At 20.4% G+C, this 14,948-nt stretch overlaps 2 protein-coding genes across 3 annotated transcripts; both read left to right on the forward strand.

Moving 5' to 3' along the window:
• The first annotated feature begins 423 nt into the window (after positions 1–423).
• Positions 424–9,363, forward strand: LOC724816 (carboxypeptidase D). Of its 2 annotated transcripts, none has more exons than XM_026441150.1 (15): positions 424–1,046; positions 1,161–1,405; positions 1,502–1,657; positions 1,734–1,909; positions 2,023–2,170; positions 2,337–2,428; positions 4,144–4,652; positions 4,754–5,230; positions 5,371–5,642; positions 6,191–6,368; positions 6,461–6,837; positions 6,928–7,069; positions 7,177–8,656; positions 8,783–8,959; positions 9,183–9,363. In XM_026441150.1, the coding sequence occupies exons 1-15, from the start codon at positions 591–593 to the stop codon at positions 9,317–9,319; spliced, it is 5,022 nt and encodes a 1,673-aa protein (XP_026296935.1). In that variant the 5' UTR covers positions 424–590; the 3' UTR covers positions 9,320–9,363. The 2 variants fall into 2 exon arrangements, with proteins under 2 accessions (XP_026296935.1, XP_026296936.1); XM_026441151.1 differs by having other exon boundaries at positions 1,505–1,657.
• A 1,611-nt stretch (positions 9,364–10,974) lies between these two features.
• Positions 10,975–14,661, forward strand: LOC411167 (cysteine--tRNA ligase, cytoplasmic). Its single transcript, XM_394641.7, has 10 exons — positions 10,975–11,150; positions 11,238–11,433; positions 11,521–11,863; positions 12,045–12,185; positions 12,302–12,512; positions 12,578–13,047; positions 13,136–13,280; positions 13,580–13,788; positions 13,876–14,250; positions 14,325–14,661. The coding sequence occupies exons 2-10, from the start codon at positions 11,255–11,257 to the stop codon at positions 14,439–14,441; spliced, it is 2,190 nt and encodes a 729-aa protein (XP_394641.3). The 5' UTR covers positions 10,975–11,150; positions 11,238–11,254; the 3' UTR covers positions 14,442–14,661.
• Positions 14,662–14,948: the final 287 nt, after the last annotated feature.

A 14,948-nucleotide genomic window follows, 5' to 3' on the forward strand; every position in this document is an offset into this window, starting at 1 on the left:
TTAATAATTTAAAAATAATTATAGAAAGACATTTTTGCATTTTTAGGAATTTTTCGAATTACTACTGATCATATACACATGATTTTTATTTTAACTGCATTAAAGAATAAAATACGCGCTAAATTCAAATTATATTTAGATTAAAAAATTTTAAATAAATAAATATATATTATTATATGTATATATAATTAAAAAATGAGTTTAAATAATTATTTTTAAAAGATCGAATACAATCATAAAAATGGAGATGATCAGTAGACTAATATAATAATCTTTAAATAATCTTTAAATAAGTTTATATAATCTTGTGAAGTTGAGCAATGAGTAAAATAATTCTTTACTCTTCAGATTGCCAACTTTTCAAAACATGTTTTTAGTACAATTTATACTATATATTATTCATAGTAATTTTTCTATCCTTTTCTACCCACGCTTACACTTGTGTGGACGTCATCATCAGTCATCAGTCATTAGTCATCAGTCATCAGTACATACTTATATTGATATTATATAGAAATATTGTTTTGTGTAGAATGTTTCATTGAAAATAAAAAGTTTTTTATATTTTTACACAAAAAAAATATTTAAATATGGCACACATAAGTATCATATATACCGTGCCATTTATGATATTATTTGTTGGAATTATTTATGGTTTTGCGATTAATTCTGAAAATAAATTAGAAGAAAATTTTATCATTCCACATTATACACATTATGAAGAACTTCAACAGTTATTTAATTCATTGGTTCAAAAATATCCAAATTTAGCAAAAGTATTCTCCATAGGAAAATCAGTAGAAGGTAGAAATTTATTAGTTCTTGAAATTTCTGAGAATGTTAAAGAACGAAAATTATGTGAACCAATGGTGAAATATGTTGCTAACATGCATGGTGATGAAGCTGTTGGTAGAGAATTATTAGTATATCTTGCCCAATATCTTCTACATAATTATGGAAAGGATGAAAGAATTACAAAATTGATCAATAATACTGATATATATCTTATGCCATCAATGAATCCTGATGGATTTGAAAAATCAGAGGTAAAATTTGTATTTATTATTATTTTATAATTTATTATTTTTTATCTTTATGATATAAAAATTAATTTATATAATTTATTTAAATTCTGATTTAATATTCTTTTATATATTTAGGAAGGAAAATGTGAATCCAAAAAAGACTTTTCAGGTCGTGAAAATGCAAATCATGTTGATTTAAATAGAAATTTTCCAGATCAATTTGATAGAAGGACTAATCATCTTCAAAAAGGTGGTAATATATTAGATGGACGTCAAAATGAAACAGTAGCTATGATGACTTGGATTGCTACAGAACCATTTGTATTATCAGGAAATCTTCATGGAGGTGCTGTTGTAGCAAGCTATCCTTATGACTCTGGGTAATATGATATAATATTTATATTTTTAATCTTGAATTATTAAATTATAAAATGTTATTTATTAATTTGAAATTTATATAATACATTATTTTTTAGTAGTTTAACTAGTTGTTGTACTGAAAGTAAAAGTCCAGATGATGAGTTATTCAAATATTTAGCACACACATATGCAGATAATCATCCACAAATGCGTACAGGTCGTGCATGTGAATCAGATGTCTTTCAAGGTGGTGTCATCAATGGAGCATATTGGTGAATATATTTTAAATTTTTATTCTTAAAAATATAAATTTTGTTTGTAGAAAGAAAATATTTTTATTTGTTTTAGGTATGAAGTTATTGGAGGAATGCAAGACTTTAATTACGCTCGTTCTAATGCATTTGAAATAACATTTGAACTTAGTTGTTGTAAATATCCAAATGCTTCAGAAATGCCAGAATATTGGAAATTAAATAAAGAATCTCTTATAACATATTTTGAACAAGCTCATATTGGAATAAAAGGTTTTTAAATATTCATTAAATAATATAATTCTTAATTAATGATATTATATATTAATTTATGATATATATTATGATATATATCATAAATTAATTTTTGGTTTTTTAAATAATAGGTCTTGTAAGAGATATAGATGGTCAACCAATAGAAGGAGCAACTATTATTGTACGTGGAATAAACCATAATGTTTCAAGTACAAATCATGGAGAATATTGGCGTTTATTATTACCTGGAACTTATTATATTCATGCAGAAGCATGGGGGTGAATATATTTAAATAAAGAATTTATTTATTCTGAATTTATTTAATATTAATTATATAATTAAATATGTTTAATATTATTTAAAAATTATTCTTTAATTTTGATTAATTGTTAATTTATTATTTATTTAATAATATTTTATTTATATAATTTTTTCTAATTTTAGATACCGCCCAAGTGAACCAATAAATGTCATAGTAAAATCAGGTGAACCAACCATTGTAAATTTTACTTTAAAACAGGACAATTATGATCAAGGTAATCAAGATGCACATTTAGTTCGTATGCTCCTACTTCCTAATCAATATCATGCACTTTATAAATTAATATCTTATGATGATATGTGAATTATTAGTTATATTTTATATAATTATATTATTTATTTTTTTTATTTTTTTACGAAATTAAAATTATAAATAAAATTTTTTTTTGTATATTTATTATTTATAAATTTATAATCATTTTTAATGAATTGATTATTTTATTATGTTTATTATTTTCATTTTTACAGCATTGATATGATCATAACACAAGATTATTTGATACTCCTATTTTTATACATTTTATTATAATTTATATTCTCATTAGTTCAAACAAATATAAAAAATACACACAAGGTATGGAGAAAAATATCAAATTTTACAATTTATAGAAAAATACTTATTTACATTGAAAATTATGTACTTACTAAACAAACACAGTAATTGAAGCATAAACATAAATTTTATATATAATTTTAATATTTTTATATTTTTATATTTATAGTTATTAATTACGTTTTTATTATTTATTTTATTTTAAATGTAAAAAAAAATATTTTGAATGCAAAAGCATAATTTTTAAATAAAAGCATGCAAAGAGATGTTATAATAGTTGTATAAAATATAATTAAAAAAATAATAAATTTAAAATTTTAAATAATTAATCTATACATTTTATAAATATAAAATTAAATGAATATATTATAAGAGAAAAATATTATGTATTAAACATATCTTTTTATGACACATATTTTTTTTATTGAATAATTTTTATGTTATTAAAGAAATAATAAACTTTGATTTTATATTTTAATATAAATATTTTTTATTTAAATATTCGATTATTCTTATTTTTTATTTAAATATTCTTTTTATATTTATTTTATATCAGTAATAAATATTTATAAAAACATAAAAATTTTAAAAATTATAAAGATACATTTTAATATATTTAAATTATTATTAAATATGTTTATTTAAAAATTCATATTAAATTCATGAAAACGAAGTTTAAATTTTGTAAAAAAAGAGAACATTACATTAAAAATAAAAGATATATTTTATTTAGTTAAATTTGACTAATGTAATAATTTTATAAAATAGAAAAAAATATATGAAGTAAATATATAGGAAATGCATTAAACAATTTTTGAATAATAAATATTATGTAATTTTATTAATATTAACAAAAAGATATAATGAATGATGTTTATGATTATATTTGTAATTTTATGTATAGCATAATATATATAATCAAATTAAATGTATAATATTTAAAAATGAAAAAATAAACTATTATATTTGTGTCAAACATGATTTAGTTTTCTCAAATATTCCAGCCTTTTCCTATAATTTTTTATTCTTTAAATGATATAATATTTCAAATGTTTTGTGATATGTTATTCATAGCCTCTTTTTTTTATTGATCTTTTATGTTTTATTTAATGTTCTATTTTGTGTTCTCTATACCTTGTGTTTTATTATTTGTACATTATAATTATAATATATTATAATTTGTTTTTTATATTTTTATTATATTTTCATCTTCACATTTTTTTATTTATATGAAAAATTTATAAAAAAAATTGTAAATATGGTTATAAATATATTTTATATTAAATTTAATTTTTATATAGATAATTTTTATAAATATATATAGATTTTATTGATAATTTTATTTGCTTTTAATTTTAATATTATGTTAATTTATAGGGGAATTAAAATCAGACAAAGTTGAGAAAATTATCAAATCTATTGATAAATATGGTTTTCTCCATAATACAGAATTCAAGCATCATAATTACATAGCAATGGAAAAATATTTGAAAGAATTAAATTTAAATTATCCAAATATTACAAGACTCTATAGTATTGGACAGTCTATAAAAAAACGACAATTATATGTTATGGAAATAACAGAAAATCCTGGAAAACATAGTAAAAATAAACCTGAAATAAAATATATAGGAAATATGCATGGTAATGAAGTTGTTGGTAGAGAAATTTTATTGTTGTTATTAAAATATCTTTGTGAAAATTTTGGAAATGATAAAAGAGTTACAAAAATATTAAAAAATGTAAGATTACATGTAATGCCAAGTATGAATCCAGATGGCTATGAAATTTCTAAAGAGGGAGATGTAGATGGTATACAAGGAAGAACAAATGCTAAAGGAGTTGATCTCAACAGAAATTTTCCTGATCAATATGAAACCAATAATGTATGAATTTAAATTTTTTTATTGGTTAAGATATTTAATATGTTATTTATGTTTATAAATACATTAAGTTGATTTTAATTATTATATTTTATATCTTATAGTATAATAAAAAACAAGAGACAGAAACAAAAGCTGTAATGAATTGGATTGCAAGTATTCCATTTGTACTTTCTGCTAATTTTCATGGAGGAGCATTAGTAGCAAATTATCCATATGATAATAAACCAGAATATGCAGCTAATGGGGAAAATCCTAGTCCAGATGATAAAGTTTTTAAAGCTTTAGCATTAGCATATTCAAATGCTCATCCTCGTATGCATCTTGGAGAACCATGTCCTTCATTTTCGAATGGACGATTAAATACAGAATCAAATTTGCTAGAAAAAAGTTTTCCAAATGGTATAACTAATGGTGCTGCTTGGTATTCTGTTAATGGAGGCATGCAAGATTATAATTATATTCATAGTAACGATTTTGAAATTACGATAGAAGTAGGATGTACAAAATTTCCAAATGTAACTGAACTACCAAACTATTGGTTACAAAATAGAGAACCTCTTCTACGTCTTATTGAAATGGTATTATTCACACTATGCATATCATCGCATGTACACGTACACATACACGTACATGCATATGCGCATGCGTACACATATACATGTATATTGTAAAAATGATTATTTTAATTAAATATATAATTAAATATTTTTATTTACAGTCTCGTAAAGGAATACATGGTGTAGTACGTTCATCAATTGGAAATCCTATACCTCATGCTAAAATATCTATAGAAGGAATTAAACATGATATTTATGCAGCTAATGATGGAGATTATTGGCGTCTTTTGGTTCCAGGAAAATACAATGTTACAGTTAATGCAGTAGGATATGAATCTCAAATGCAAACTGTAACAATATCAAATGGGGTTAATTTCGGAGAAGGAGAAGTGACATTGGATTTCACATTAATGCGAGATGATCCTGAACATTGGTATAATCATATATCAGATAATTTTAAGAATTTTTTGAAAGTAAAGAATATTTTAATATAATTCTTATACAGATGATATTATAATTTACAGAATAATGATATTTATATTGTTGAATATTAAAACAAATTGTATTTGTTAAGGAATCATAAAAATTTTATTTTATGAAGAAATTAAGAATTTCACAAAAGTAAATATTTTAACTTGTTACAAAATATATTAACCATGAGAAAATAAATTACAATTATATTTTAATGGAAATGGAACAAATTATTAGAATAATTTATTGAATAATCATGTTGTTTTTTTAATTATCATTGAATATTAAAAAAAAAATAGATTTTTTAATAAACAAAATAAAATGAATAATATCAAAATTTATTTAATTTTTTTTAATTAATTTAATTAACATAAAAATATAAATTTTTGTTTCTTAATTTATTAATATTTATATTTTAATTTTTAATTATAATTATATATTATAATAATAATTATAATTATATATTTAATAAATTATATATTAAAATAAAAATATAATTTCTTATTTTAGGTCATCTGCTTATGATTTTCGATTAATGGCAAATTTACAGAATGTATATTTAAAAAATGCAGAATTAAGTGCTAGATTTAGTCAATTAGAAAGTCATCAACCAAATATTACAGAATTTCTAGCAGGAGAATCATTAATTAATATGGATAATATTCATTCTTTAAAAGTTACAAATAATGTAAATATATTATTAAAAAAAAAATTATCTTTATTTTATTAAATATAAATTATATTAAAATCATATAAAATTAAAAAATTTATTAATTATAGATAGGTGCACCAGAAGAAAATAAATTTCATATTGGTTTAATTGGAGGATTATTTGCATCTCAACCAATAGGAAGAGAAATTCTATTACGATTAGCAACTCATATTTTGATGGGAAATCAAATTGGAGATCCTCCTATAGAAAGAATATTGAATAACTCTGTATTACATTTTATACCTGGGATAGATCCTACTTTTGATGATATATTTAATATACAAGATTGTAATCCAATTGTATATGATGAAGTAGGAAAAGAATTATTACAGAAAAATATTAATTTGAATAAATTAAATAAAACCACTAATGCATTTAAAACAATGTTACTTAATGAAGGATATGATGTGATAATAATATTAGGAAGTGGAGCACTTGAAGTTAGGTATTAAAAATTGCATAAGTATTAATATTGTATAAGAATATATTTTCTTTATTTTTTTATAATAATATCATATATTTTTATATTACTTAGTTATACAGATGATAATTTGAATGTATATGAAAATCTAGCCAAAAATTATGAACATTCATTACGGAAAGGAACTTGTAATTTTCTTAATAATGATATTAAGGAAGTACAAAATTACATTAAAAATCAATATAATATACCAGTAGTAAGTAATATATATTTATTAATATATAAAATTATTTTTTCTATTAATTGTTTATTTTATTATTTTAAAATAAATATCTATATATATTTAAATAATTATATTTTTAGATAAGTATCAATATGGATTGTTGTAAATATCCACGTCCAGGATCTATTCCAATTATTTGGCGCGAAAATTTATTGCCTTTAAAGAAACTTATTCATGGACTTACAACTGGTATTCGTGCAATAGTAACAGATATTAATGATGTTCCTTTAAGAAAAGCTATAGTTAAGATTGGAACCAATAATTATCATGTTTCTAAAAACATGGCTTATTTCAAGATTATTGTTCTTCCTGGTGAATATATGTTAATATTTTTCTGTGAAGGCTATATTGAACAAACTATAAAAATTCATGTAAATTATGAAAGTATAACTAATCTTTATATTAAATTGATAAAACATCATATTGGAAAAATAGAACATCAAAAATATAATGAAGATCAAGAAACAAATATTGTAAATCAAGTTTTGATTGATCTGAACAATAAATATTCACAATTATCAATTTTACATACTATTGGTAAATCACAAATAGGTACTCAAATAATGTGTTTAGAAATTGGAACTGAAAATAATAAACAAATTGGTCGGCCATCTATAGCTTTTATAGCAGGTATTTCAAATGGTGCAGCTGTAACATCTAAAATTTTACTTTATTTCGCAAAATATTTACTAGATCATTATCAAAAAGATATTAGAATAACTAATTATTTAAATCAATTTACGATATATATCGCACCGGATTTATCTCAAAATTCTAATGACAATCAAACTTGTACATCAAGTATAATGAATAATTTACAATTTCCTATTAATAATGAATTAACTACTGATGCAAGTATGATAATTAATTGGTTTAAAAATATTAATGCTGTATTAGCAATAAATTTGAACATTGGTTCACAACATATTGAAATTCCATTTGCGGGAAAATATGGAAAAATACATGAACAAATATATAATACAGATGATGATGATATATTACAAGATTTAGCATTATTATATACAAAATACAATATTCATATGACATCTAAAGATTCGCAATGTAATAATAATTTAAATATAAATTATAATGGGATTATTCGTGGTGGGATAGGTATAAGTGGAAAAAGAGAACATTCATTAATGGATTATCTTTACTTAAATACAAGTACTTTGATGTTAAATATATATGTTACATGTTGTAACACAGATGATTCAAAAAGTGTATGGGAAGATAATAAAGCTAGTTTATTAGCAATGATAGAAAAACTTAATGAAGGAGTAAAAGGATATGTTCTTGATGAAAACAATCATCCAATTGAAAATGCTATTTTATCATATAATCAATCAATACATCATATCAAAAGTAGTATACATGGAGCTTATTGGCTTTTGTTTCAACCTGGTACTCATGTTATAAGTGCCACTGCATCTAAATACATTCAGCAGACTAAAGTGTTTATCACACCAGATATACATAACATTTCGTATTTAATATTCAAATTAAAATATGATGATAATTATTTGGGAATGCCCAGAATTGTTTTTATTATACTTTTAAGTAAGATATTTAGTATCTTTACAATATATTTGTAATTATATAAATTGTATTGTAATTATATATAAATACATACATATATTATCATAATATTTTATAATAATATAATCATAAATCATATTTTTATAGGTACTCTATGTTTGGGAATTGTTATATGTTCTATTTTTATTTGTATCAGCTGTCAATCTTCCAAAAATTTAGAAAAGAATAATTGGCGTCAATATTCATTTAGTTTATTAAAAGATGGTACAAGTTTTTTTGATGATGATGAAAAAGAAATTGAAATATTTAAAAGACCATTAAATGGTAAGTATTATTACATATAATTAACATGTAACAACAATGAAAATGTAAATTTTCGAAATCTATATACTTATATTTATATATATTTATAATGTATACTTATAAAAATTAAAAAAAAAATGATTTTTATTTTATTTTAATAGAATGACAATTTTCAAATATCTACTACAAATTATTAATTTAAGATTGTATCATATTTTTTTATTTCATTAGTTTAAACTTTTAGGACATACACAAATTAAGGAAATTACAAAACCATATTTTGATGATGATAATATGTCAAGTTCTGAAGATGCTAGTGATTTAGAATTTGTTAGACCAAGTAAAGAGTGGGAAGAAGAACCAACTAAACAACATAGATAATATATATTATATATATACTATTATAACATAAATATAAAAAAAAAGATATTTTTTTATATGATATTTAAATTATACATAAAAATATAAAAATGAAAGAAAAAATTACTAACAAATAATTTTAGAATATTAAAACATTGTAATTTTGTTTCAATTTACTCTATAAACAATTATATTTACTAAATTGTAAAATGGTTTTCAAAAATACCTTTTCCAAAATAGTTTATAAATTTAAATCAAGATAAAAAAAATATTAAAAAAATTGAAAATTATTATATGTATAAAAATTATTGTATTTATAATAATATAAAAGAGATTTATAGTAAGATAAAATAGAAGAGAAATATAATGAATTTTGTTTGAAAAAGAAAAAAATATGTGTTTTAAGATATATAATTGATTTATATTTTTATATGAAATACAAAACTAATATTTTATATAATATAAATATAAATTATATTCTAAACTCTTTTTGTATGTCATTTATATATATAATTTAATATAATATAATAAATTAATGAAAATTTTTTAAAATATAAAATGTATATTTTGTGTATATTTTCAAATTTAAAAAATTAAAATATTAAGTATATAATTTAAAATTTACAACATTTAATTTATATTTTCTTCAAAGATTTGAAAAATATTTATGAAAAATTTATTATAATTAAATATGTTTTTATAAAAATATATGTTTTTACGAAAATATGGATAAAGATTATTATTTATCATTTATCATTCAGATATAAATAATTAAAATGCTTTCTAAATTAATTTTATATATTACTTTTAATTAATAATTTTTAATTTTTATTATTTAATAAGTTCAAGGAATCAAATATTTTTATATATTTTTTATATAATAATACTACACAATTATATTACACATTAATATATAATTATATTATATTGTTTTACACTGTAAGGTTATAAAAATTAATTTCATAGAAATTGTAATTAGAAATTACAAATATATTTATAATATATTATTTATAATATTATTAACTAATATAATAATATATTTATAATTTTAATATTAAGATAAAATTTAAAATTTTTAATATAAAACGAAAAAAATTAATTACTTATTTATTATATTTATTTTATAATATTTATTCGTAGAATTTTTATTTACAATAATTAATATATAATGCATATAGATTTGTTTATTATTTGTTTCAACAACAAATATTTACAATTCCGAACGTCAATAATATATGCCGGTAAAAAAAAATAAAACCAGAACCCAGAAGTAAATACCAATTTATATTTCATCTCAAAATACAAATCAAAATACAAATGATATAATTTTAAAAATTGAATAAATTTTATATATGCTTTTGTTTTTTTTTATGTATTGTATTTATAGAGATACATAAATTATTTTTATAAAAAAACAATTAATATTTACTAATATTAAATTTATTTATTTTTTAAATAATTTTATATTGAGCTACATTCTATTTACAGTATGTTATTGAAGATTGAAAATAGGGGAACTAAGTGAAATACCTAGTGGAAATTTATTCGAAGATACAGAAAATTTAACAAAGCTGTTTTGAATGTTGTATACGGATTATTTAAGAATTATAAACATTTAATCATAATTTATGTATGTTTTGTTTAAAAAGAATAAAAGAAATAACGTTAATATTAATATCAAAATATTTTAATATTTAAAAAAATATATACGGAAATGAGTAAAAATTTATAACAGAATTTGGGACACGTGATATCTATTTGACAATTTTCATTTTCTTTGTGTATTTGTATAAATACTATTTTTTGAAAATTTTATAAAGAATATTAAAATAGGCAAAGTATTTTTAAAAAGGTATGTTTTATTAATTTTTGGTTACTATAATGGTAGGAAAATATTAAAATATATATTTTATAATTTATTATTTTTAAATATTTCTAGATTTGAGAGATTAAAAAATGGCAAAAAGAATACAACCATCTTGGGTTCCACCACAAAGAAAAAATAGCTCAGTTCTTAAATTGTATAATAGTTTAACAAGAAATAAAGAAATATTTGTTCCTCAATTTGGAAATCATATATTATGGTATAGTTGTGGACCTACTGTTTATGATGCATCACATATGGGACATGCTAGGTAATTGTAAAATTATATAGAATTGTATAATATGAAATACAGAATATTTATTTTTATATTTTCTTATTAATTTTTTTTATTATTTAGATCATACATGTCTTTTGATATAATAAGACGTGTATTATCCGATTATTTTGGATATGATATTTTATATGTGATGAATATTACTGATATAGATGATAAAATTATAAAAAGAGCTAGACAAAATTATTTATATGAAAAATATATAAAAGAAAATCATACGCTTGATAAAATTTTGGATGATGCAAAAAATGTAATGTATATCTTTGAAGATACTGTAAAGAGTACAACTGATACAGATAAAAAATATATATTACAGAATATATTGTGCAATGTAGAGAAAGCTATTGAAAATCTTGAAGATGCAGTAAAACTTAAAGATGAAGATAAAATGAAGGAATTTCAAGAAGTATACATATTTTTTTTATATTGTATAAAATACATTAAATAATAAATTTATAAATAGTAATAATGCCATTATTTATAATATTAATAATATTATTAATAAAATTATTAATTATTAATAATATTATTAATTTTATTTAATAATTTATCTAAAGATACTATGTTTGTAACTTCTATGGATGCAGTTATTATTAAAAGAAGTACGAGATCCTTTGGCAGAATGGTTGGATAAAGAAAAAGGTGCTATGGTTACAGAACATTCAATTTTTACCAAATTATCGCAATATTGGGAACAGGAATTTCATAAAGATATGGATTCTTTAAATGTAAATATATTATTTATAATTATATATTTTTTGTAATGTTATTTTATTATTTGAAGTATTAAATTAAACATATGAAAAATGTTTAATTGTGATTTAAAAAATAAAATGTTTTTTAGGTATTAAGACCAAATGTTTTGACTAGAGTTAGTGAATACATACCAGAAATTATAGAATTTATTAAAAAAATTATAGAAAATGGAATCGCATATGAAAGTAATGGTTCTGTGTATTTTGATGTTTCTACTTTTAATAAACAAGATAAACATTATTATGCCAAACTTGTTCCGGAAGCATATGGTGATACATTGAGTTTACAAGAAGGAGAAGGTAAATATTAAAATTTCTTTTAAAAAACTCTTGTATCAAATTTTTATTGAAAATTTTTTTATTAGGAGATTTAAGTACTTTAGAGATATCTGAAAAAAGATCGCCAATTGATTTTGCACTTTGGAAGTGTTCAAAAGAAGGAGAGCCATGGTGGGAAAGTCCTTGGGGTAAAGGACGACCTGGTTGGCATATAGAATGTTCTGTTATGGCATCTATAATTTGTGGAGAAAGTTTAGATATTCATACTGGAGGAGTAGATTTAAAATTTCCCCATCATGATAATGAAATAGCACAAGCAGAAGCATATTTTAATAATTCTAATTGGGTTAGATATTTTCTCCATTCTGGTCATTTGACCATATCTGGATGTAAAATGTCTAAATCATTAAAAAATTTTATTACTATACAAGATGCATTAAAAAAGTATTCAGCAAGACAACTTAGGCTTGCATTTCTTTTACATTCATGGAAAGATACATTAGATTATAGTGATAATACCATGCATATGGCTATTCAATATGAAAAATTTTTGAATGTAAATATAACGTACATTATGAAATTTTATTATTCAATAATATAATATAATTCAATATAATAGATAAAATTTATTATTTGTATTACAGGAATTCTTTTTAAATGTAAAATGTAAAATTAGATCTTTGGGTTCAGAAACAAATATCAATACTTTTATTAAATGGACTAATTTCGAAATAGAATTAAATGAAAAGTTTTATAATGCCAGAGATTTTGTACATAATGCATTATGTGGTAAGAAAATAATTTATAAATTATACATATATATTTGTAGGATATTTTTAGAAGGTCAATTTTAAGATTCAAAACAAATATAAAAATATTAAATTGCTTATAAATAGAAAATAAGCTTCAATCGGTATTTTTATATATCAATTTTTTATATTTAAACTTTGCCGTCTAAAATCGACACTTCAAAAGTCTTCCACGAATATATTAACATTCTATGATATATTTTTTTCCATTATTAAATATATATTATACTATTGTTATATTATACTTAAAAGATATTTAAAAGATATATTTTATTGTAGATAATATTGATACAAGGAGTGCACTTGATGCAATTAGAGACCTTGTAACGCATTGTAATATTTATATGAAAGAAATTAAACAACCAAATACATTATTACTTAGAGATGTTGCAGTTTATATTACAAAAATGTTTACTATATTTGGTACTATATCATATTCACACGATGCTATTGGTTTTCCAATAGATAGTAATATCGTAAAATTAAATGTATGGTTTATATTTATATATATATATTTATATTTTTTCTTTTTTTCTTTATATTTTGAATTTTTCATTATGGATTTCATTATAAAGGTCGAACAGGCTGTTATGCCATATCTTGAAATTTTGGCAAATTTCCGTGAGAAAGTAAGAAATCATGCTAAAACTTTGAAAGCTAGTACTATTCTTGAAGAATGTGATACATTACGTGATGATATTTTACCAAATATTGGAGTTCGTTTAGAGGATAGTAATAATGAAATTTGTAAAATTAAACTAGTAAATAGAGAAGATCTTTTAAAAGAAAAAGAATCTAAAAAGCAAATGGAATTAGAGAAAATGTTAGAAAAAGAAAAGAAAAAAGCAGAAATTGCTGCGGCAGCTGTAATGAAAGAAGCACAGAGGAAAATTCCCCCTTCTGAGATATTTAAGTTAGAAAGAGATAAATATTCTCGATTTGATAGCAATGTATGTAGAATTATTTATAATAATATATATTTTTTTTTATAATTAAAAAATTTAAAGCTTTTTTTCTTATTTAGGGTTTACCGACGCATGATATTAATGGTAAAGAAATTAGTAAAGGGCAAATAAAGAAACTGCAAAAACTTCAACAAGCGCAAGAAAAGAGATATAATGAATATCTCGCTTCCATTTAATAAAGCGCTTAATATAGTATTAATTTTATACATTAGAAAGGTGATTGTTTAAGAAAAACATTGATTTCACCTTTTTAAAATATTTATTTTCATGTTAATTTTTATCACTGCATTGTTCATTAATTTATTACTGTTTATGAACGTAACAACATGCATATATAATATTTATATTTATCTTTGTATTATTAAAAATTAATTAAAAAATTATTTTTAACTTAAATTTTTTTTTATATTTTACGAATTAAAATTTATAAGTTTATAAGTTATTTATCATTATTATGCTATTATAAATAAGGACATATTTGCAATTAATGATATTATTATAATGAAATATATCAAAAACGATATAAATTTATTTGTATAATTTAAATTAGCAATTCTTCTATAAAATTAATTTATAATTATAGAATTAAAAATTAATTATTTAATTCGCTTTTGTTGAATTGAAACAATTTATACATTAAAAATTACGCAATATCATATTTTTATTTTATGTGTACCTTAAAT

Source organism: Apis mellifera, linkage group LG6, assembly GCF_003254395.2.
Source record: "Apis mellifera strain DH4 linkage group LG6, Amel_HAv3.1, whole genome shotgun sequence".
In the NCBI taxonomy this organism is placed as follows: Eukaryota; Metazoa; Arthropoda; class Insecta; order Hymenoptera; family Apidae; genus Apis; species Apis mellifera.